General features: G+C 40.5%; 1 protein-coding gene across 3 annotated transcripts in view; it reads right to left on the bottom strand.

Annotated features, from left to right (window-relative positions):
- LOC128873658 (neuronal acetylcholine receptor subunit alpha-7) overlaps positions 1 to 24,744 on the bottom strand; it is a 266,898-nt gene that overhangs the window by 95,825 nt on the left and 146,329 nt on the right. For all 3 annotated transcript variants that reach the window (XM_054117370.1, XM_054117367.1, XM_054117368.1), the window contains exons 7-8: positions 7,242 to 7,317; positions 2,160 to 2,354 (exon numbers count right to left, since the gene is read on the bottom strand). In XM_054117370.1, coding sequence (XP_053973345.1) covers positions 2,160 to 2,354; positions 7,242 to 7,317 — 271 coding nt within the window. The remainder of the gene's footprint in view (positions 1 to 2,159; positions 2,355 to 7,241; positions 7,318 to 24,744) is intronic.

The raw sequence follows: 24,744 nt of genomic DNA, 5'->3' as shown, positions 1-24,744 counted from the left end.
TATTCTCATGAATTATTTAACGTTGAGGCTAAACAACAAGTGGCCGAATCAGCAATGCAAGTGCATGTCTCCGCGGGGAAGCATCAAGGGTTCAAGTCCTGTAAGTCCAGTGAATCCTGTAAAATTTCCTCGGAGATTTTTAGAGGGATTCTTTCTCTCGGCTATCCGATTCGGTTCATTATGCAATACAGGGTTAACGCGCCCGACTACGTGAAAGATAAATCACAAGCTGGAGGGAAGTTTCCCCTGTAGCATGAGAACGAGAACGACGAGCCAACAATGACCAGCGACTTTGTGTAATCAACTTTGGGCTTGACTTCTGAAGACCAGCATCTACCTGCGAGTTTCCAAAACTTGCGGAGGCAAGGGTCTTCACTTTTCAAGGGCTCGTTACGAGCGGGGCGTGCTGCCGACGACGCTCTCGGAGAGTTTCCAAGTTTCCCTACGCGTTAATCATTCTTGTTATTTGGTGAAGGTAAAGATTAGTATAACGATTCGGTGGAGGTGGCTCTTTTAGTGGATTTAAGGAGCGAATCCGGGACAGGAATTTTAGTCACTTCTACGTCAAAAGAAACCGAGTGTTTTATATCGAAACTTTTCTTGCTGATAAAGGTGTGTAGATTTTCGGTGAGGTATCGAATAAAATACCTTTTAAGAGGGTAAGGACCACCTATACTTAATCAGAGGTGAAAATGTCTATCCAAATTACTTTCTGTAAGTTTCATTTCTCCATTGCGCTCTTTATATGACGACAAGAAGAGGACACTGTAAAAGTGTAATTCAAAGTACAGACGGACATCGATTTCCTAGCAATCTAATACATACGCCACGTCGAAGAGAGCATTCTTCTGAGCGTGTTCCTAGGAACGGTTCCTACCTTGGCAATGTGTCATGGCGAATAATTAATCGGCTATCCGCGGTCTGGCAGCCAGAGCCGCGCTCCCGGAAGATGTATTCCAGCCAATCGCTCCAACCTCGCGAAGGTTAGAAGCGGCATGAATAATGCACATGGTGCCGTGCAACGCAGAGATTTTCCAATGTTGTAATCCGCGGGATGCAGTCCCATCCAAAATTGAAATCACGCGACGGTCCCCCGACGGGGCGCAGCCACCGTAAGACGACCGAGGATACCAACGGAAACCAGAAGGCTCCGATAGATATTGCTGCATTACGAGAAAGCGTAAGATGGTATCCGTGCACCTCGTGCGAGGAATGCGAACAAGGCTTTCGCGTTTACGCGCGTCTCTTATTTCTGTTGGGTATATGTCGGGGGATAGACGACCGCGGGAACTTCGAGACACCAGAGGAATTACTATACTCCTGGCGAAATCTCACGGTTGGATACATCCGTTAGGACCCAGAATAGGATTCGAAGTATATGATAATCGTGTGATTTTTTATTGGTAACGTCTGGTTTTAGTGATTTTTACGACGATTTTTGGCGAGGTATACAGGATGAATAGAAGATATCAATAATAAAGACTGTGTGGTAATCAAAAATTTAACACAGATATTTTTTAATACAACTTTCCTTTTATAGTAAATTGAAAAATTCTTATTGTGACTTCGAAAGGTCGTTCAAGATTCTGTAACCTCCTTGTATCCACACCTAGGGCCAAGATAAACGAACGAACAATTAAAAACATTTTCACGATTTCGCAACATCGATCAAAGAATAAGAAAATTGCTCGAAGCAATTGAATGAACAAAGGAATGTCTCGAAACCCACAGATTCTCTTGGGTCAACTACGGGGGTCCTTAGATCCTCTCGGTACCCCCCATATATCCACCACCGACTCCAGACTAGCAACAATCTCAGAACTCGTCATCACAGCGCCATGAGCAACCAATGAAAAGTATCTCGACAGTTCGAGGCGATCGACGACGATAGAGAAAGCGTCATCCAAAGTTTCGCAATGTCGTTGATCGACAAAACAAAACGGTCGTGACGACTCCGTGTATGTGTACATAATCGTATATACACAAAAGGAAAAACGAGAGGAAAATATAGTGATAGAGAGATAATAGATACGCATGTGTACACAATCGAAAGATACCAACGGAAAGAAGATAGAGCGAGATAGAAGAAACATATTAACAGAATAGACAGTGTCTGGCTGGTGTAATACGCAGGCAAGCCATGCTACGAGTTACGTTACCTAAGGTGAGCTTCTCCCCGGAGTCTGGCGGCAATGTGAAGCCCAGAAGCGCCATGCTGGATATCAACACGCACGGCACGATCAGGTTGAAAAAATAATACAGCGTTCTCCTCCGGATCTGTATGGTGAATGTGACGTCGAAGTACGGCTCCGGGCAGCACTGGTAGGTCAGTGTGTTCTTCTTGCCAGGCATCCCTGCAACGAAACCCCAGACGGCGTTATTGCCGATACAGAGGGAACTGATAGTTTTGGAATGGGTAAGCTCGAAGGGGGGAAATCGAAGGACAGTTTGTCCTTATTTCGGGGTTTCGTATACGACTCGTTAGGGTTCCAAGGGGTTGTATCGCGCCAGCGTGTAATTTGGTGCGATTAAGTGACACTTCTTTGCTCGGGAAACAGGGACCGTGGAGGGATTAGGGTACCGAGCTGTTCATTGGCTCAAGATAAAGGGTCTCCTTTGGGAATCAATTCCTTGAGAAAGGAGCGATAGTCGGAACTTTTTTTTTTGCGTGCAATGTTTATGCGTATTTTGAAGATTAAGGCAGATTTTGTTCAATTGCACGGGTAAATTGTAGTAAAGGGTCATTTTTAAGAACTGTTGGAGTTTCAGTGAGCTGAGCTCTAAAAATAAAGATATTAAATTTTACTGTCGGATGGTTATTCTAGAAAGTTTGATTTTAGACTGAATATTTGTGAAAAGATTCTGAATATAGTGTAGGAAACGGGACATCGAGTTATTGTATCGAATGTTTACGTGATTTGTAGAATAAAACGGTACGTAGTATAAAATGAAAGATGTTCCATAAAATACTCACGTCTTGATGTTATTACCTGAACACTTTTATGAGCAGACAGATAAAAAGTACGGATTTCTATAAAGGATTCTGTCGCAACATTAAAACAAATAACAAGTTTAGTACGTAGATGTATTGGTTGTGTCTTCCAACAAACGTGGCGAAAGACTTTCTTCAATCGACTCCTTCAATCTTCGTTTGAGAAAGAGCTGTAGTCAGTCCTAATTCCTAGAATCATCTGCACATTTATTAATTTGAAATTGATCGCTTAATATATCAATAAATGCTGTAAATGGTAAATAGAAATAAATTACAGCCACTGTATTCGATCCCCAAGCAAAGGAACGTAAGTCAACGAATTTTATTCCTGATCTCGGATTCGTGATTTTTCGTTCACTGTATTCGCTACAAATTACACGCTTCTGTGACTCCACTACTAATAGATTTCTCTTACTAATAAAACCTAAATTAAATTAGTTAACATTTTTCTTAAGAAATTTGAAAGCGGGTAATTTTCTAATATTATCCTCCTTTTAACAGATGTTCAAGCGACAAATGACATCTGCTAGCGCAGAAAAGGGAATCTATCGTATCCGTCTATAAAAAAAGTTAGTGTCGACAAATACGGTGCATCCGGTGACACGTGCGAGGACCATAGCAATTAAACGAAGGAGCTCGAGGTATACTTACCCGGCCACGGGTCGCGTTAATAATCGCACTAAAGGGAACGAGCCATTTTAATTACTTTCAATCGAACGGAATCGTACCCATCGAATCCGATAATACGGATAAGAAAGTGTCAGGCTCGATCACTTGTTGCTGCGCTGGCGGGACTCTTTTCCGCCACGTATTTTTGCTCTAATTTTCCCCTAACGCTGCGCGGGATCTACTCGCGAGAATTATGACAGCTCCGCGGCTACTTTATTCCGTGCTATCTTTAATTGTCTCGATGGCGTGTGCGCGTCAGGTGCAGGCGGTGTTTATCTTTGGCTCGTTAAAAGGCGACAGTTTCATTCGAGGAACCATCGCGATGGGTACGCGATTATCTTCCAACTTCTCGCATCTCTCCGCGCATCGAGGTGAAAAATCTCAAATGCAAAGCTTCGCGATGGGTTTTAATAGAGCATCTTGATGAGAATCTTTTCATACTTTGAAACGGGAGATCCTTGCTTTAATTCATTTGACGACTCGCGCATTCCATGAGTTGGTAGTCGCGAAACAGAAAGGTATTCAGGTTAGGGGTCGAAGCAACTTCGGTGTCGCGCCGCGCTGCACCCTATCAGCGTCAAAGAAATCAGAATTTGTTAATGCAATTTCGCGCCGGGCATATTCGCAAGATTCTCTTCGAGCTTTCACTCCATTCCTCATCCCAGGGCATTTGGAATTCCTTCACGCGCGTTTTCACCCACGAAGTGGAAGAGTTTCGAGATCGTGATGGTCGTTTCGCGGACGGATGAGGCGCCGACCTGGGAAAACGGAGTCTCGAACGGGCAATGAAAAAGAGGAGCCGAGGCTGGTGTCGACGGGTAGAGCGAGAAAGGATCTTCTTATGGCTTTATAGCCACGGGGCGCCGTGAGATTCGAGATGGCACCGCGAAACAGGAGCCTTGCGAAGGCGCTCGTTCAATCGCTGCATCGATTGGAAACTTCATGGGTATGCGCGACAGCGATACCCGTGAGAGAGCTTCGGGAGCGTCTTCGTGTTTCCAGGACCACGAAAGTGACTTCTTAACGACTTCCATCAACATTCCTTTACGTGTCGGCGACGCCACGCGATGCCCTGAATATCGCGTGCCTCGAGACGATGGCACCTAAAAGTGCTCATTTGTAAATATCAGGTTCTGTCGAGACAGTTGGGGGATTTTAATCGTTGGAATAGGTAGATAATTAAAATGAATTTCAACATATGTACATGGATCAAATTCGCTTGCTAAATTTCAAATATTTTATTTAATTATATTATATGAAATTTTATATATACGTACTGAATAGTTCCATCGAGTACAGCGTTTAAATATTTTTCTGAGCATTGTCCTATTGTGATCCAGTATGCAAAATCTACGTTTCCTAATGTGCTGTGGTTGGAGTGGAATTAGTGGTCGAGAGGAATCGATGCAACTTATGTCGTATCTCAGTGTTGATACGCGTGAGTGCTTGTAACTGACGTCGAAGCGCGGCAGTCTATTAAGGCACTAAAATCGACGTTGAATGGAGAATGGATTTTCGATAATCCCACAGTGGTACTAGAACCAAGTCGATCTCGATTTACAATGCAATCTCGTTAGAGAATGCCAACAAAGGGCCTTTAAATAATGCGTAAATTGATTCTGAAGTACGCGTATTAGAAATAACAAAGAGGCGTTGAAGAACGTATACAATCATTTGCGCTGGACTTGTTCTGTCCTGTTTCTTATTTTCTATCGACCACATTTATTTTCGCGATACTTTCGTTATTTCCAATTCTTAATTTTTAATCTTCGTTTATTTCGAAATTATTTATCATTACAATATTAAATTATTTATCTTCAATTAAAACACAATATTTTGTACTAAACTACACGAATGAGTGGTATGTCTAAAAAAATCTATGAGTAGTCTATAACCAATTTATTTTAATTCGTAATAGTTATCCCCATTTGATCCAGAGATTTGTATCTTCCCTTATCGAATATCCTGTTTCTCCTGGATTAATTAAAAATGTATGGTAGACATCAACTGGAACGAGATTGCGCTTAGAAACACCGTAATGCTCTTCGTTGTGGAAATTCGTTATTTATGATTCTAGTTTAATTTGGGACAATTCTGAATTAATTTCCTTTGTTATTTAATTCCGTCTAATCTATGAATGGAAAAACGCATACACCGAACAACTTGTCTAAATTCCACCTGCCAGTAATTCAATTCCTTTTCCTGTCTGTAGCATAATCTCGTTCACCGGAATACAAAGAGATTCGTAAATGAGGATTAACGTATATTACCATTGCTCTAGCGTACAAACGCCGAATACAATATGAGCGAGGCAGTCTCGAAGTGCATTAAACTTAACGGTTTTCTTTTGTGCTCTCCTTTGTTCGGTATTCTTTATCTTAATTTGACCTGCCGCAGTTCTGACGTGAGCAAACACGCCGACGATAATATAATGTTTACGTGAAAGTACTTTCTTGCGCGAAACTTTCATATTTTAGAAACGAGATCTCAAACAGGCTTGCACGATGAAGTATAAGACATTTCAAGACTGGTTATTCTTTACTTTCTTTGCAATATTAAGAATACTTGGTAATTAAAGTAAATATGTATGTTATTCATGATGTAAATATTACGTGAAAGCATGTATATTACATGAAGGCCAATATTTTATCTTTTGACTAATGAAATTTGCATACTTGGAACTGGTTGCATGAATATTTAATCCATAAAACGGTGAATATAAATGTATTCCAAATAAGTGTTCTCCATTTTTATAAAAATACCACTTTTCAGTTTCTATGCAAAATTTCTAATCCTAGACCGTGATTGTAGTTTCGGTAATAAATTATATTGAACTTTATTCGTCACTATATGGGCTGCGTCTGACCAGGTACGGACTCGTTTTACTGCCGGCTGCAGCGCCGCGAGTCAAATTATTCGAATATTGTATTTAACTCGTAGAGTTAGATTTATAGCTGCATAAAGCAATTTTCAAATTGCACTTGAATATAAAAAAACTCTATCATGTTAACAACATTCTATAAACTTCTCGAGCTGAACATTACAAAAACATTTCACCTGTAAAGAAATTATCAAACACCAGGGGCGAAACTTCGCAAACTTTCCATCGCTTCCGCAGTTTCGCGAATAATATAAATTCCCCTAGCAACATTCTCTATTTTCCCTGTAATAATGAACAACCCTAGGCGCTCTTGAAATAACATTTTCTAAAATATTACTTCAAGTATCGTTATTTCATTTTCTAATAATTTTCGTACCTGCTTTTCAAATAACATTATTTAAAATATTGCGTCAAAAAAAACATATTATTTAGACACAAATGATTTTAAATATGTATTCCTTATTTTCGTTACAATTAAAATTTGGCAACGAAGAACACCTTTATTAAATTCTTCTACAACCTTTCAATTTCACCTCGATGCGCAGCGCTGCTTCGACCAATGAATCTTATCAGTGGTTATCGTCCGTACTTATTCCCTAGACATTTATAGCCCGCATTCTCGCCGCGCACACGTAAAAACTCGGTCCATCTCGATATCGAGCAAACGCCAATCAGAAACTTGCGTTCAGAGAAACTCACCTAGCAGGTGCCATTCCCCGTTCATGATGAAATCCGACAAGTCGCCGCCCTCCTCTGAGTTGAGTACCAGATCCAGCTATCAAGGTCAAAGTTTGATTAAGACAGGCACGTATCTACGATTAGGTCGATCCGCTAGGAAACGGGAAGCAGACATACGTGCGCATGCGACAGCTCCGTATCTCGCTAGTTTCTATGTTACATTGGGCAACACGCGGGCACATGTACATTTGCGACTACACAGATTACGAACGGTAGCATCACCTCATGAATCGTGCAAGGAGTAGACTGAAGGGAGTGGTGGTGTGTTGTGAAGGGTGTCTGGTATGCGTGTCTGGCAGATAAAAGGGAAAGCAAATTCGCGACGAAAGACAGAACGGAGTCTTGGAAGAGAAACACGCTTATTCGCCTGGTTCGGTTCAGGGTTTTCAAACGAGCTCGTTTCGTGACGTTTCGAAAACATTTCGATGCGCTTCTGTATTCTAAGATTTATTCTAGGCTCTGTTCCAAAAGATTTGGAGTTGTTGACTCTGAGGTACACCGAGATAAATTGTCGAGGTAAAGCTGAAAATGGATGGTACAGTTCTCGAAGCATCTTCGATTCGTCTTCCCCTATCATTAGCTCCTGTTACACGTTCTACGTTCACTTTTGCAAAGTGCTCGTATGAATCAGTAACACGTGAAATTATTATTCCGGAGCCGAATTGGATTTCTCGCAGACCGACCACGCTCGTCTAAGCTCAAAGGAAGCTTTCGCTTCTCTGTCTTTGACTCTTTTCCTTATCTCCTCGAGTCATTCTAGTTAGAAAGGCAAATTGTAAGAAGGGTTCTTCGAAAGATACTTGTTAGTCTGTCCTGAGTCGCTTCTTAAACGGTCCCGTGATTTCTTTCAAGCATCGTACCTTCCCCGCTTATCTGTTGCTCTTTGATCGAGAGCCAAACGAGCCGTGGTTTAGCGTTCTGACTTTTACGACCGCCATTTCTATCTCCGCGGCATCTTTAACTGCGCCCCGGAATCGCTGGGGATCTTGATCGTTTAAGTGATTCAGACTCGTGTTTTCCGACCGGGACACTTGTTTTAATGCCCGAGAAACTGATATCTCGAACGCGATGAAGTTTCTCTTATCGGTAGCAAGGCTGGACAATATCGACCTGGGAAGTCCTCTTTGGGCGAAATTAATTTTTTTTATTGTACTCTTACTCTATTCAATTTCAAATGTGCGTATTAGTGCTTGCCAAGGAATATATTAATTAAAAAAAGGAAAATACTAATTTTATGGACATTTTTATTTTTATTTTATCCCGAACAAGCTTCGCGAGTTACTGATAATTAATTACAAAATGGTAGCTCCTTTTCTAGGTTCCACTAGGGCATCGTGGTAACGATTCCATTCCCAAGGGCTGTGGGATCGAAACGATCGTCCAGCGTCCAACGTTTCGCGTTTGGAATTTTTTTAAATTTCAACGAGCACGGACGAAAGTCGAGCGAGCGACGTTTCGAAAAAAGGAATACAGTAAAATCCCGGTCCGAGGCTATTTATTTCGCGCGTGAAATGGACCCTTCGTTTTTCCGCCACGACCGGACGTGCTCTATATTATTATTTCTCTTTCGCGTCGGCTGACTGCCTCCTCTTTTTGCGATAGCCGCGGAGAACTGGCACTCGGCTGCATTTTGCATACTGTGAAAGACAACGAGACTCGATATAATTCATCGTGAAACGTATCGTTCGACAAGCCAAACAATATCATTTATACCTTGGGATTTGAATAATTGATGTTTATCGGCACGATTTATGATTCATTGTGTTACAAAGTCGACACATCTGAAAATAAGGGTAATTTTGCTTGCTCGAGACTGGAATAAAATTCTTTTAGATTGAATAAGACAACTTGGAATATATATAGAATAATAAAGCAAAACTAAAATTGGAGCTTAATGAAGTTTAAAATGAAACTATTCATTCTTGACTTTTGTCTCATTGTGGTCAATAGAATCATCTATTAAAGTATCAGATGACAGTAGCCAAGTTATAGGCCTGAGCGATAATCCAATCGTTTGATCTGGCATCCCACTGTTCACCTATACACGCCCAGGTTGCCACCTCGGGGATCTTATTAAACTTGTCGAGCTATATATTTCATGAAGGCGGTTCGATTCGAGCGTTTATTCTCGAGGGATTTGTGGCTAAGCCTATGCCTGGTGCATTGAGACTAATCGTCGGATACTGATTGCGCCAACGCGTTGATATTTATACTTGATTAGGGTTACGCATTGTCCATTTGGTGCCATGGCTCCGCACCTTGCAATCAATCCCTTGCAACTCGATAAAACTTTTTAATTAATTTTTAATTTCCAGTATCCTCGTATTACTTATACTAAATCTCTGTAATCTACCACATGTAATACTATTACACATGTAATACTATTTAAACGAGTCTACTTAAAAAAAAATATTTAGAGCGATCGAATTCAGACACCCTTCTCTGCCTCTTTCAACACTATTCACACATTTTCAATCCTGAATCTCTGCATTGTTGCAGTCGGTACACGTTGAATTTCCACTGCGCTCTCGAAGAGGTTTTCATAAACGTCACTTGGCAACGCGAAACGATACGTTTATCGATCATATTGTCATTTTCAATTATCAGGCTAGAAAGCGTAACAAATTCCACAGACTCCACCTGTCTGAAATTTAACGGCCCATGCACGATTGACAATTAATCCTGAACCGGTGACAGGTGATTCGAACGCGATCCACGTCGTTCAATGTTCGCGATTTTTGTCCTGATACGTTCGTCACATCAAACGACGTCCTCCGTTTATCGATATCATCGGTTTACGTAATTTTCCAACAACGTGAAATCCTTGAAAAATAGTTTCACTGTGTATAGTTATAATTTCGGTCAGATTAACTTTGGAATTCTTGCAATTTTTCCTCAATCTTTGATCGATGACGAAGAATCACTCTTTTATCAACGTAATCGTGCTCGACGATGATTACTAAATATCTGGAGCGAGCCATGGTATGGACAGCGTCGCCGGTTTAGGATCAACAGCGTGCGCACACAAAACGCGATCAATGGGAACGTTTTCAGGCAAGGACTCTTTACACGAATATATACAGGGTGGACGTAGTAATTTTTTTCCGCAAAAGTAAATGGGAAACGTGGAGGTAAATTTGTTCGACGCGAGTCCTTGTTTTCGAAAGGAATCGATTTTGAAAATAGCACTTTGTGAACGCCTAGCCATTATTCATTACTTCTACTTGGGCTGGTATTTGCTAACGTGGAAAATTTAGAATAGTGATTAAAAATAAACTTTTCGTCCATCTCGGTTTCTCCCAAACGACCAATTCGCAAAATCGATCCCCTCGAAAGCAAAGCGTCGATGTGAAAACAGTTTATTCCACGTTTTCGATTCACGTTCAAGCAAGAAACCTATGGCACCAACGGTCCTCGTCCACCCTGTATATTCAGGGGGTGAGAGGACGGAGCTCGATGGATGTACGATGGGGCATTTGCATTGTTAAATACGCGAGTTACATTATGAAGGGCTCGCTGATGAGGGCAATCGACCAGTACGCGTCACCGACGACAGATATGTGCGCGCACATTCGCATTCACATAGGGCTGCGAACATCCGGATGTCGCTTTAGCGACTTAACTCGACGGGTAAACCTCGACAGTTTACGCGCGAGCTAGCAGAATCCTCGGAAACGATTGTATCGGCGATAAACTATAGGCATTTGTTTCATCCGAAGTGCACTATCGCGCGTGACAACTAAAACCACCCGACGCGGCTGCAGACTTCTAATCGACACAAGGACGAGTGCAGTGACGAACAGTTTTCGAAAATGGTCATTTTTTCGGAATCGTTGGAAAAGAAAAATAAATCAAATGCTGGATTGTTAATTGCACGAAAAAATTCGGGAATGAAACGTATCAACTAGGAGTGTTGGATGCATTTAGTATAGCTGTTCAACCGGATATCGATTAAATTATTAGTTTTCCTTGATATCTCAGTATGTATGTACAAACATTTTCCTTTCTCAAAGAGTCCCAAAATGGCCACTTTGGAAGATTGTCCTTCATACAGAGTGCCCCAAAATACGCGAGAAAAATGTCAGATATTCATTCGCTAAATTCATATAAACATTTGCTTCGTTTAACCACCTTTGAGAGATACAGCAATCTTTATATTATAATCATTTTTCTTCCAAATGAAATTCTTTCCTCGTCCATTCATAAATAATATCAACAGTCTTTCGTCAATATTTATTAATCAATATTTGTCTCTACGAACTTTGGAATTCTCAGTCCCTGAAATGTTTTCCCACGTATCACCGAACACCCCGTTTAGTTTTCCCTAATGCTGCACTAAAATGGAGCCGGTGCTGTTGAATGTAATATGCAGAACTATACACAGTGTCGATTATCTCCGTTGCGAATTCACGATGGATCGCCACGAGATTAACGATCCCACCGATTTTGTAGCTTCGAGTTGCGAACCGGTTACGTAGATCCAGGGGCCATGCATATCTACATATCGCAAACACACGTTGCACATCGATCGAATATTTACACAGCCACGTGCGTTATACGCACACATATGGTGTACACACAAAGCATGCGACACACACGCTGTACATTTATATTTATTCGCTTGATCGCGAACGGATGTTGATTCTTTGTGATGTGAAGCGGTTGACGAGGGCTTGTGTCGGGCGGACGGAAATGACGAAAGGGGGTTCGAAGAGAATATTACGGGGGTTTGTGTGTGATTCGGTGTTCGGAAAGAAATCCTGTCTCCTCCCTGGTTCATACGTTATGTGATCACGTTTCGATCAGTGGACGACGGAAGCCGTAATATGCGACGCATAGTAACTCCTCATTTAATTGTCACCTTCATAGAATTAACAGAGTCATCGTCGATTAATAATATCATTCGAAAGATATACAATCGAAAATAAAGAATAATATTTTACATCGCTCGTTATTATTGTCTCTCTATTTATCGTTTCATTTACAATCATCTCTCCTTAAATGGTATACGCGATTTCTATCTCGAATTCAAAATAAAATTTCGCTATCTTCTCCCCATAAAAGTGACCGAGCAGAGCCATTCAGGCGACAATTAACGAGAGTTTAGCGCAATTATCGATGGAACGTGTTCGGATTTCGTTTTCTAGATTAGGCTCGTAGTGGCAGCGAGTCAAAAGCTCCGAAGGAAACCTGACGTTTCGACCGATTGTTCTTTCAGCGGTGTTTTTGGCATTCACGCGTTCCATGTGTTTACAAATTCTTCCAGTGTTGCAGTTTCAATTAATGCGTCTCATGCAAAAGTTCGCGGCAAACACCGGTAAATAAACGACGCAGCTGGCGTCCCGCCGAGCTTAATTAAAAGAGGTAAGCAAAACGTTGCGTGTGATCCGTGTTCAGTTCCATTTTCGAGTTTTTAATAATACTCTCGTTGAGATCTTATTACTTTTCCACGACGAGTCATGCAGGCATGCGTTTTCTTTCATTTTTATGGTTTGCGGACATATGGGGTGCGCTGTATCACTATTATCGTTAATAGATCATCTAAAATGAATTCACAAAATATGTAATACAATTAAAGTTTAATCTATTTGTAGATCTGAAGTTCTAAGGCAGGAACGACTTAACGTCATAATTATTCAATAATGTAATTCAGTAATAATATAATTAAATTACTATCAATTATTTGAACGATCACGGGTTTGATTTTATTCAACATTCATTATGTAAATTAAATTTCGTCCATTCCTACGCCTATTCATCTACTTTTTTACGCGGGACACCCTGTATATCTACAAACCAACAACAATAGCAGAGATTTCATTTTCCTCTGAAAGAAAGAAAACAATGGAGGCAAGCACGTGGATATTTTTCAGGCTATTGCTTAGACTGAAAGCCAGAGATTCAATTTCGAGATCGGATATCAGCTTTGCATTTTCAATGGTCGGAAATAAACGCACCGAATCGCTGGCTAATCAGCAGTTGGAAAGCTGTCGCTAATTACCGTTCCATTAATTGGTGTGCCACCTTTTCCGTTGCTCGCGTGGCGGCGCAAACGCCGCGGATTATAATTTGTCGAGGTCCCTCACCTCTTTCGAGCGACGTCGCGGTACCAAAAGAAGAACAGGCGAGGGAAAGTGCGGGGGAAACTCGCTGCCACTGCCCGAAACATGAAAAACGACGACATTGTCGCCGAAAATTCAACGTTTCCACTATTTAGACATCTCGATTCCTCTCACACGTGTGTGTGTGTGTGGGGGAGTAGTACGGTTGCCAACCTTTTCGGAGAGGATTTTCGGTTTTCCAGCTTTTTCATTTTTATTTTATATATTTATACGTATACAGTTATATACGTATTTTATATTTATACATGTAAAATATTATATACGAATGGTTTGTGGTGAACTAGCTATCGATTGGTTCGATATTATTAATTTATTCACGAGAGATTATACTTACCAATTATTTCATCTACTTTTTTACTTAACTCTTACCATAATTAGTTTTGACATGCCTCCCAAATATATACGTACATACGTATCGGAAAAGTACAGTTTGCATAATGAAGATGGGCACGTATTACGACCTCACGCGATACTTGATTCGGTTGGCAACCCTAGAAAAGAAACTCGACCGTGTCGACGTCCATCTTCGTCTGCATGGAACGACCCCCGTCGCTCCACACGTCTGGCTTCTCGCAAAATTGAATTTTCTCATTTACATACGATCAAACGACGCGTTTCAGACCGACGAGAAATGCTCGGCTACTCCGAAATTCCGAAAAATTCGAAACCTTGCAAAAATGTAATTCGAGCGACACTGGCTTCTACTTTTGCAACAAAGCGGTTCCGGAAGTGAAAACACCCCTTCAAAGAAATCGTGACTTTTCATATTACCCTAAAAAGAAAATAAATTCTTTTTCTTGTTATTCTAGGATAATAATAATTTCCACAAGGAGATGTTCTCAACTTTGGGACTATTTCATCGCAAAATAAAAAAAAAAAAGGAGTCACGTAGCTTCGCTCGAGTTCCATTTCAGCAAAGATCAAAATTTCCTCGAAATTTCCAGAGTTGCTGAATTTTATCATTCGTCGAATTTAAATAATTCATCGCTGCCGCTGGACTGCGAATTTTACTCATCCGTAGAGCACACAAATTACCGAACACCTGCTAACCGTATACAGAATGCACTTAACCGAAATGGAGCACAAATATTATACAAATATATCCTTCTGTACGTGTCGCACATGTGTCAGCGCACACCACGAACGTATAAAATTCACGGTCCGCCGATCGTCTAATCCAAATCAAATCCACGTCGTGCGATCGCATGGAGGAGTAACAGTTGTCCCCGATTTCAAGCGACGGAACCCCTCGTTTGAAAGCGGGGTGGCGATATTTGCCTCGACTGAGGCCACTTTAGTCGAACGCGAAACAAAACTAAACGAAATCGGTGACTGTGTGTGGTGATTCGTTTAGTCGAACGGGATGTAAGAAATTGTCACTTGTAAGCGGGTATCGCAGTATTTCGTACCGATTAATCGAATCGATTTCAATGTGCAAGGGTGGAAAACACTGTGACGCCGGAAACGGGCGATACTTGGCGCACGGTTACTGTGCCAACATCTCGCGATTAACACTTAAGGTCTAGGGTGAACACGATGCTTGATGTATTATCGAGAGAGGTCGTTGGGTCTTCGGAACGTGGTCTTACGTGAGTGCCCTGTCTCGCGCATCGAGTAGAGCTACTCCTTTCCCTTTTTTTTTCCTTCTCATTTCTTTTTCGTTTCATTACATGTCACATACGCCTTTCGTTGCTTCCTTTTTCCCGTTAACTCGTGCTCGATTGCAACGAGGGGCACACAAGTAAGAGCGCATCCGATCGGAATGAATTTGCTTCGCACACACCGGTAAGTCGATAAGCTCAACGTATACTTGTTCCTCGTGTTCTTGGAGTTTTCTACGGGGATGGAAGTCGGTAAGTAGATCGTCGTACTATTTACGAGGTTCGTTCGTTTACAGCATTCGATTGTTACTGATGTAATAGTAAATAAAATGTGGTTGTACTTTGAAAGGCAGTTTTCGAAAGGTTAGGTCTGGAAGATGTTTTGGTTAAAATGATTGATTGGGATACTGTCAGATTTAAATTGCAAAAGTTTTATTTCTGACTAAAGGAAGAATTGGTACTTTAGAATTTTATTTGGTCGACAGTATCGGTAATGCGGTTGCTGTTTTGTTTTCTTTTTCGTGGTAATAGAAGCAGCTTCAATCGTGTTAGCGGGAATTCGTTTTCTGAACGTAATATTTATTATTCATTCTCCGTTTCGACCTCACTTCGGGTCCTCCGGTCCTACGCCGAAATGGAGAATGAATAATTAATGGTGTATTCGGGATAAGAATTTTTGCCAACTCAATTGAATTCCCTCCTGTAACCCAAATAGGAGAACCTAAGAGCAGACCATCTAATGATATTATTAACACACTCTGTTTCTCTTTAAATACAAAAATCTAAATATACTAAAATGATTAACTTCCTGAACATGTACCGGGTAAGCCTCGTTTCAACGAGTTTACATCAACCCTTAAAGTTCGCTCCCGCAGTCTATTTGCAGACCGTGTGAACTTAACAAAACGTGACTGTACGACAGGCTCCCCTTCGTATTTTTCGCGTCAAAATTGCTAATTTATTCCCGCCCCTATAATTAGCCGAGCAATCAACGCACGTAAAGTGGGCCGAAGTCGGTCAAACGGATCACCGACGTCGTGGATAAAATGGACCCCGACGGGGGTAAACTTTCAGGTCACGTCGAGAGCAGGGCTCATAGGTGACGAACTCGCGAATTGCCAAGAAAAAGGACACGCGACAAGGACGAAACGGGACGTGACCAACTATACGAGGCTGTCTGATTGAAATTTTAATTGGGAAGGCGAACGTCTGTTTGAGCAGGCTGCGAAGTTATTTGGAGGCGAGATCGAATCAGGCAGATAAGGAACAGATGCCTTTCGTTTACCTATTTCTTATTACCCTCGAATAACGTTACTCGTACGTTCAACCGTATCTCTATTTAGTCAAAGAAAAGAAAATTTGACCACTCGCGATTTCATCAAAGTTTATTTAGACGAATTTAAATTAAAATCGTAGGAAAAGGTAAAAGTCGATCATATTGGAATATTTTTATACTTCCTCTCGGTACTATTGATCATAAATAATTTTAACACATAAAACAGCTAAGAAAAACCCCAATAAGGCAAATGGATTTTCAAGTGAACCAAATAGAGAAAAGACAAATTTCTAGAAATTCACAGCGTGGAAGCCAGAGTAGCAATTCTGCGACAAACGACCTGGAACGTCAGAAGTGGAAAGGAATGGAATTGCAGCGTCAATTGCAAGTATCTGGAGACGCGGTAGTGCCGGCAGGAACACGCGTGCAACAGGTGCAAGTTAGGTATCGAGTGCCTCGCTTATTTCACGGCGGTTCGGTCGCCGGTGGAAGAAAAATTTCATCAGGGTACCGGCGAATGTTTGCCGCGGCACTACGTGTGGGATCAAAGCGACCTATAACTGAGTATGTCCGCAGAATCTACGAGACTTAGTTTCCCGACTCTAGAGTAAGCAAAATTCAGACGCGGACAGTTTTTCTATTATTATTGGACAAGTATTTCAATGTCGAAACATTGATGTATAGTTAAACTAGATTAAGATTAAAAGCTGGCTTCGTTTTGTAGTATCTCGAATTTTATAACACTTTAAACGATTAATGTCCAACTGACTTTTATTTTTTAAATATGTATTTCCTCCTAGTCCTCGTAAATGCATAAATGCAAACATTTCTGGAAGACTAAAGAAGCGTTTGAAAATTAAGTAGGCGTATGGCCACCGCAGGATAAAGAGCAGCAGCCTGGTGAACTTTCCAAAGAGCAGCTCACTCTAAAGTTTCTTTCTCTAAAAGTATGCCGTTAGACCAGCTGAAATATCTCACGAGAGCGCGATAGTTTCTAAAATAACATACGAAGGACGAAACTTTGAGTCGATAAAGAAAATACGAGTTTAGCAACTTTACTCGCGTTAAAAATGTCCGAGGGCTGGAAAAAATCTACGCGGAGACGTTCGCGTTCCTTGGAAATTGAAATAAAGCTTTGAAATATTATTAAATGGATTTCGTGTTAATTGTTATGTAGGGATATAAATAATATTGCAACGATGGAAATAAAATTTAGTAATAATGATTATCATATGCGGCGTTGTACTTTTCGGATAATTCTGTTATCGTTGTACGTATGTACTTGAAAAGAAACAACGCAATAACGATGAAAAATAACGTGTAAAGTAAACGAATCGAATATGACGTGCAGCCGGACTGTGTGCATAACTATTCAAAAATATATCGCGATCGATCGCTGCTTCCGATTAAAACTGTGTTCCTTTTAATTTTCGACCGAGTAAACAAATTTCAGGGGAACCAATATTTACTCTTTTGCAGCGAGCGGAGCGTGGTATACACTTTTCATAAATGTTAACGATTTGTTTCCGAAAGTGTACCCAGTGTCTTCTGACGTCTAGTTTCCAATATTACTACGTGAAAACCAAGTTAATCTAGACTTACTCTAATTGTACATTTTATTAGAAAACCCACTCTTAAAAATTCTCTCTTCTTTTCCACTTGTTTTCTATTCATCATTACGCAACACACGCTCCTGTGTTGCAAATATATACCTCAACAGTAAAGTTTTTCAAGTACCAATTTTCAAAATTTAATATTAATAATAGCAATATAGGATATAATATTAATTACATTCAAATTTTCAAAATTAGCCCCGAGGTACAAATTTATATGTCGTAGTTTAAATTAATTTTGGTAAATTTGAAGCATTACTAGTTCGATTAAAATACCATGTGATTAATGTTACACGCCATGCCTCCACTTTGGAAATAGCATTGCACAGCTTTCAAAGGAGAACAAATTAAACAATATAAAACTTCAATTATTCCCGACGATCCACTTAAGACGGTTCTATGATGACTATTACAAATCTACTTTCGGTACTTCTGTTTGTAAGTGAATTCTGTGATCACTGTGGCGACTGTAAGGAAATTTATAGGTACTAGATAACAGGTGTGTGCGAAACAAACATGTACTTAGCCTAAGCTTAGCGAGAGGTTCTTCGTTCCTCAAGTTCTCCGTTCAGTAAATATCTTTGCGCGTTCCATAAGCAACTCGAAATATATCGAAACATCTATAATACCTACTCATCATACAGATTGTTTCATCTCTGATTATTTCAGGTGAAAAGATTACCAAGATAGAATAAACTCAAATTAACAGAAATTGATGAAAGTGAAGTTGAAGATAATAAATAAATCGATAGAATATAAACCAAATTTTTTTTCTTCTAAACATCTGAACTTTCCTTTAAAATATTACACCGTGACAAAAAAATAGTAATACTCCTTAAACAATCTTTGTTCAAAACGATAACAAATAATTTGCTTCCTTGTTCGTTGTCACTTTGTTTCACAGAAGAATATCCATTCAGCAGAAAATTACAAGAAGTATTATCTACACTGCTTAGGCCATCGTAAAACTCGCGGACGCAATGTATTACGAGGTAATAAAACTCGATCATTTATTGAAGTGTAGATAAGTTTTATCCAGGTGGAGGTCCTGGCATTCAATTTATCTCGTGTCCTCAAGGACTCACGGACACGGATACACACGGTATCTTGATCTGTACACACACATCCGCGAGGACAGCTCATCGATATCTAGTACAGGGTGCATTTATGTGCCAGGATCCGTTTAAGTGAAACAAATTACCTTCGCCTTATATCCGTTAGTTTAGAATTATACCTGTGACAGTGAACTGGGGATATATCTACAGGAAATTCAGTGATCAACCTTTAGGACTTCAAGAGGTTAACAAATTCATCTCAGAATTGGGTTGAGGACACATTTTCTTCGTGCGTTTAAAGTTTGTGTAAATTCTGTGATATCGTGAAATTAATGTCGTTTCATGTGTAATATTGTTTAACAAATTTTTGTAACGAACGATTTTAATAGTATATCATGAATCGTCTAATAGTGATAATGGCACGTAACAACTAATTATGGAAAAATCCCAATCTGTCTAATTTTAGCAGACAGCCCCTTGGGTATTTCCACTCTACAGTAACTTTCCTGTAATTTTTTCGTTATAATAAAGGTACAAATATGTTTATAAATAAATATTCACCGATGACCTTTACAAGCGCACAACGTTTGACAAACAAAGGGGGGTTAAGTCACTGATGTTGTTAAAATAGAAAATTGTAAATTATTACAATACGATAATATTCACTTCTATCGTAAGTAAGCATTTTCTGTATACAGATAGAAATTGCTTCGCTTTGTACGTATTCGATTAGAGCAAAGAAAAAATCCGTTTAAAACGTACAGCTCGAGAGGTTTAAATTTAAACCAACCCGAGTACCAGAAAACTTTACGTTCGAGCCACGAGGATGAATGGAATGGTATCCCCGGTTTGTTCCTTCTTATCAGTCCCATTAGCCAGGTTACCCTTCGCAGTATCGAAGTATCCGATACATCGGACCGGCAAATTGCGGGCAATTTTGCTAAATCGCGCCACGATGGCGATTGCATCGGGTGGCAAACGGATCGAGTCACTAAATATCTTGATCTCGACGCGCGCGGTGTCAAGCCTGCAGTTTGTCAGTTTCCATTCCACGCGATGGCGGCACGTTGCCCCCGTGCAAAAGGATGAACGCGATTAACAGTTTATGATTAACAGGCCCGATCAGATACCGGCGACAAACAATGCTCCATCTCCGGCTTGGTCTCGCGGATTTACGAGCTGTCTATCAACGGTCTTGCGACTATCGTAAAACCTCGCCGCGCTGGAGCTGGAATTCTCGTAAAACGCTAACCGCCCCGACCGCTATGAACGCACGAACGACAACGCGCGAACTGAATTAATTCATGGCGACGTGACGACTGCACAATGCTCTCGAGTCGCGAAAAACGGGGCGAAAAATCATAACGATAAAGCTCCGGAACTCGACGCTACTTTGTCGAGGATTTACGGGGCTGATTTTATGCCGAAACTTGTTTATTAGGCGAGTGAGGTGTTCTCCGCGGAAAAAGGCTTGTTTTTCTGCTGAGTTTTTATCGAGATGGCCTGTTAGATTTATTTACTTTTGTTTATTTTGAAAATGTGCCCTCAAAATTGTATTGGGTGTACGCATAGGTTTTCATATGTTACGCGTGCTGTTCGATTAAACAGATCCTATGTGAGTTACACCTGTATTATTTTAGTACCATTCTGATTACCACTTTTTATATTCCTCAGTAGTTTTATTATACTTTTAGAAATAATCTTAATTTCTTGAAGTGATCATTCGTATTTTTATAAATGTCGACGAGCTTCCACGGAAAGTGGTCAGTCTAGTACATTAATCGTTTCGCAATATTTGTCCGACTTCGAAAGACAGAAGTCGTCAAGCAATATCCAACTGTGCAAACAAATCAGTGACACCGAACGGAGCTCAAACCTGAAACATAAACTGAACATTGAAAAAGATAAATTACAAGATATTTAAACAAATATCCAGCTATAGCGCCATACTATCGACATCGAAATTCGATGTACCCAACCCCTTAAAATTGTTCATATAAACCAAATAACAGGTAGAATAGTAATAGTATAGAGCAGCGAGAGAACAGATAGAAAGAAGTTCAGAGAATGTAGCTGCAACGTTTACAAACTGAATTGACGATTTGATCGAATCGATCGAGGAGGTGTCAACGCGTGGAATCGATTAGGCGAACGGAACCTCGTGTGTATCTAGGAGAACGGAGCATTTCAAGAACGAGAGCTCGCTACTGGCTGGCATGGAAACGTCACTCAGCTATCGACTCCGCGATGGAAACTTTGCCCGGGTTTTGGACAACGGATCGACAGATTGCAAATAACTTGATCCTCGTGTCTGGTTCGCTGGCGTTGCCTTGGTGTCGAAAGACAGGAGGATCGCGCCTCGTCGACTGTGGGAAAACGAAGGGGATGAAAAGGAGGGGGAAGGGAAAAGGCGAGAAAGCACGGAGCAGTCTATCTGGCGGCGGGTGCTGCCTGTAAATTGTACGTAAATGAAACGACCGTGAGCCTCGACGGCGACGAAGCTTGCGAAAAGTTGCGTAAAACGGAGCCTTGATTATTCCACGGTCGAGGGAACCTGGCCCGACTAAATCGACTCACGGAATTAGGTGATTCCTGGCGTTCGCTGGTCAGCGTGACTCGAGCTTGCTATTTCTTCACACTTCTATCATAACGCCGATTAAGTTTCAAACGATGAATTTACTGGAAAGTACCGAGGTAACGCAGGTGACTCGTTGAGTTTAAAAATGGAAATTATGATGATTTTCTTACGAATACAAAGTAAGTTCTTAGTTCCCAATGAGAGTGTGTAACAAACACGTCATAGTTCCAACTACTTTCAGTTATACGTAGATAATACGTTCTTCAAAAACGATTTGCGTAACGTGTAATTAATACTTGCTTGCTTGAGATCGTGTTTGAACTCATTTTCAAAGGATTAATTAATTTTTATTTTTATTGGAGACTACCTAATACGTGATTTATTACATCCGTGGCGGAGCTTTCTTTGAAAGAGTATTATTAAAGGCTTGGTTACGTTTCACCCATGAAAATGAGTCCAAACATGACCTACTTCGGGCTACTTGTAATTATATGTAAATGATAGTTCTCTAAAAACGATTCGCATAACGGGTAATTGATATTCGCTCGATTGAGGTCGTGTTTGGACTCATTTTCTTTGCGGCAACATCATCAACCCTTTAGAAATGTTTACATGAAGATGTACCAAAGAACATTCATATTTCAATTCTTAACTTGAGATGAAAATCTTAGTCTATGACGCTATTAACAACGATTTAGTAAAGTTTCCTCAAAGAAAATGAGTCTAAACACGACCTACTTCGAGTTGCTTTTAATTATGCCATTCATATTCCAGTCAGCTGATCGCGCGGCTGAGCATTAACGCTGCCACACGTCAGAAACACGCGCTTACGAAATTTAACGGCTTGTGCCTCCCTAACAAAGGCTCGAATTATAAAATACAAAAGTACTCTTTCATTTGCACAAGCATAAGGAATCTATCTTGGATACGAATTTAAACTTTTCGTCAGCACCTTGCGTATAATTTAATAACAAAAAGAAAACCGTCTTCGAAGCTAAAACTCTAACCAGCATAAAACACCAGGCTCACCTTTCTCCGTGTAACTGCAACTCATTGCGCATGCGTGTAGCAATAAATTCGTATAAATCGCATGCACTTGGAATCGTCAAAAACCTAAAAGCAGAAACGAACCAAGACTTCGCTTTTATATGAGAGGAGCTGAGGATCATAATGATCCGAATAGAAGAAATTGAGCTGACCACGATTTCACAAAACTTTTCATTGGAATGTAAAAATCGTAGCGGAGCCTCGATCTTTTATTTCTCCGTTCTCAGATCATTACGCTTCTCAAACCTTCGTACATAGAAAGAAAGAATACAGGAGAATGCATTAATCGAGGATTGACTAGCTAGAGGATCGGCGAGGATAATCAGTGCGGAGTCGGTAGTAGAGCGACGAAAATGTTTAGCTCCATGCAGATCACAATTTTCAGCTCAGACATAATCACGTGGTCCCTGCTTTGACTGGTCAATGTATCTGTGTGTATGGCATGTATATGTATATTCTGGGTCGTTGTGTTCTCAGTCATCTTGTCCTCTACGTCCGCTATCTTTGTTCGTTTCTTTTCTTTTTCTTCTCTCTCCTCATCTCCACGGGGGTTGGGGTGGTTTGGTGTTTGGAGGGTTGGGAGAAAGTTACACGCACACACACACACACTCATATACGTGATGTATATTCCCGAGGGAAGGGTGTGTCGCGGTATCTTCCTCCTTTGCTCGCTTCATTTCTTTTCTCCTTGAAAACTAGCTTCCCGAACATTGTCGTATACCGTTTTGTATGCGCGTATATAATAATATCTACGTATAATATAGTGAAAGCTCGCTCGATATGTCTCGTAGAAAAGCCCGCGAAAGCAAGAAACACCGGCAAGCGACATCAGCCCACCGTAGCGATCCCTCCTCTATTCGAGGGATTAATGCCGACACCAGGGTACGTATAGTGTCCACCACATTTATAGCCAATTCGTGTGCCGAGATTGCATTCACCAATTTGTTATGCGTACGGCACTTACAGTCGGCCAGATGACGGCTACTAGGTTTATAACATCGCCCTATAACGTTAGATGTTTCTGCTCCATACGCTCGTCATTTATTTATTATTTTTTGGGTTGAATGTGGGGCACTATATCTTCGATTTAAAAAGATTCAAACATTGGATGGAATAGATTCTGGGCCCAAGCCACGTGATTTGACGCGAATGATACCTAAGGATTGGCACGGCAGAGTATACTAGGTAACGTTGTATACTCTGTGGGTTAAGTAGAATACTCAACAAGTAAAACAGTGGAGATTATCGATAAAGTAGAGTACTCTGTTGGTATTTAAATAATAATTTGCATAATATCTATATCACATTTTGACGAAATTCTTGAAACTCATGATATTTTTATTTTAAACGATCCTCGAGTGTGGTAATAGTTGAGTGGTAGTAATTAATGAAAAACCAGCAAAAGGTCAAGCTGTAAATGATTCTCATGCGTAAAAAGAAGCGTGTTAACTTCTTTTAAACGCACACCTCCGTACGCATAACAAATCCTCTTGGCCTTTGAATAAATGTCGCTAGACACCGCTTTTAAGCAGGCCTTCCACGATTAAACGAGTGCACATTATCGAAATGTATACTCCAAGCAATCGTGAAACCTTCGAAAAGTGGGTGGAACCGAACGATGAAGGTTCTCGCTTTTATCGCGTGCCCTGATAGTTAACAACGTCCTCTGTTGTTATTAGAAACGATGGTCCTCTCTCACAATTTACCAAGAGTAAATAAAAAAATCAGTAAAGAGAGAAGCGAGACATTTAAGTCCGCTTCGATGGAATAACGGTGTTAATTGTCTCATCTAGACGTAAACTTCCTGAAAATAATTACTAAATTTGCTAATTGGACACGTGCTTACACAAGACTGAATAGTACTTGCGAACTAAAATCATTATAAAAATGGACGTTCGAAAATGTCATTGTAAGACGATATCTTATGTGAACTGGAGCAGTAATTCAACTTAATTTCTACTGTGGCATGAATTCCGTTCTGTAGATAAAGAACTAATCGTAGATTCAATTTATAGTGTTCCAGAAGAACCTTGTTGTATCGTATGGACTGTAGAGACAGGGAAGCTCGCAATGAAATTTTTCAGCTGTTAATGGATTCGCAGAATGACAGTCATGACATTTGAATTTGCCCATTTAATTAAGAAGAATGACGTGACAGACGTCACATATGTA

This window comes from Hylaeus volcanicus, chromosome 3 (assembly GCF_026283585.1).
Source record: "Hylaeus volcanicus isolate JK05 chromosome 3, UHH_iyHylVolc1.0_haploid, whole genome shotgun sequence".
NCBI lineage: Eukaryota > Metazoa > Arthropoda > Insecta > Hymenoptera > Colletidae > Hylaeus > Hylaeus volcanicus.
The sequence above is the reverse complement of the archived record's forward strand: the minus strand, read 5'-3'. Positions and strand labels throughout refer to the sequence as shown.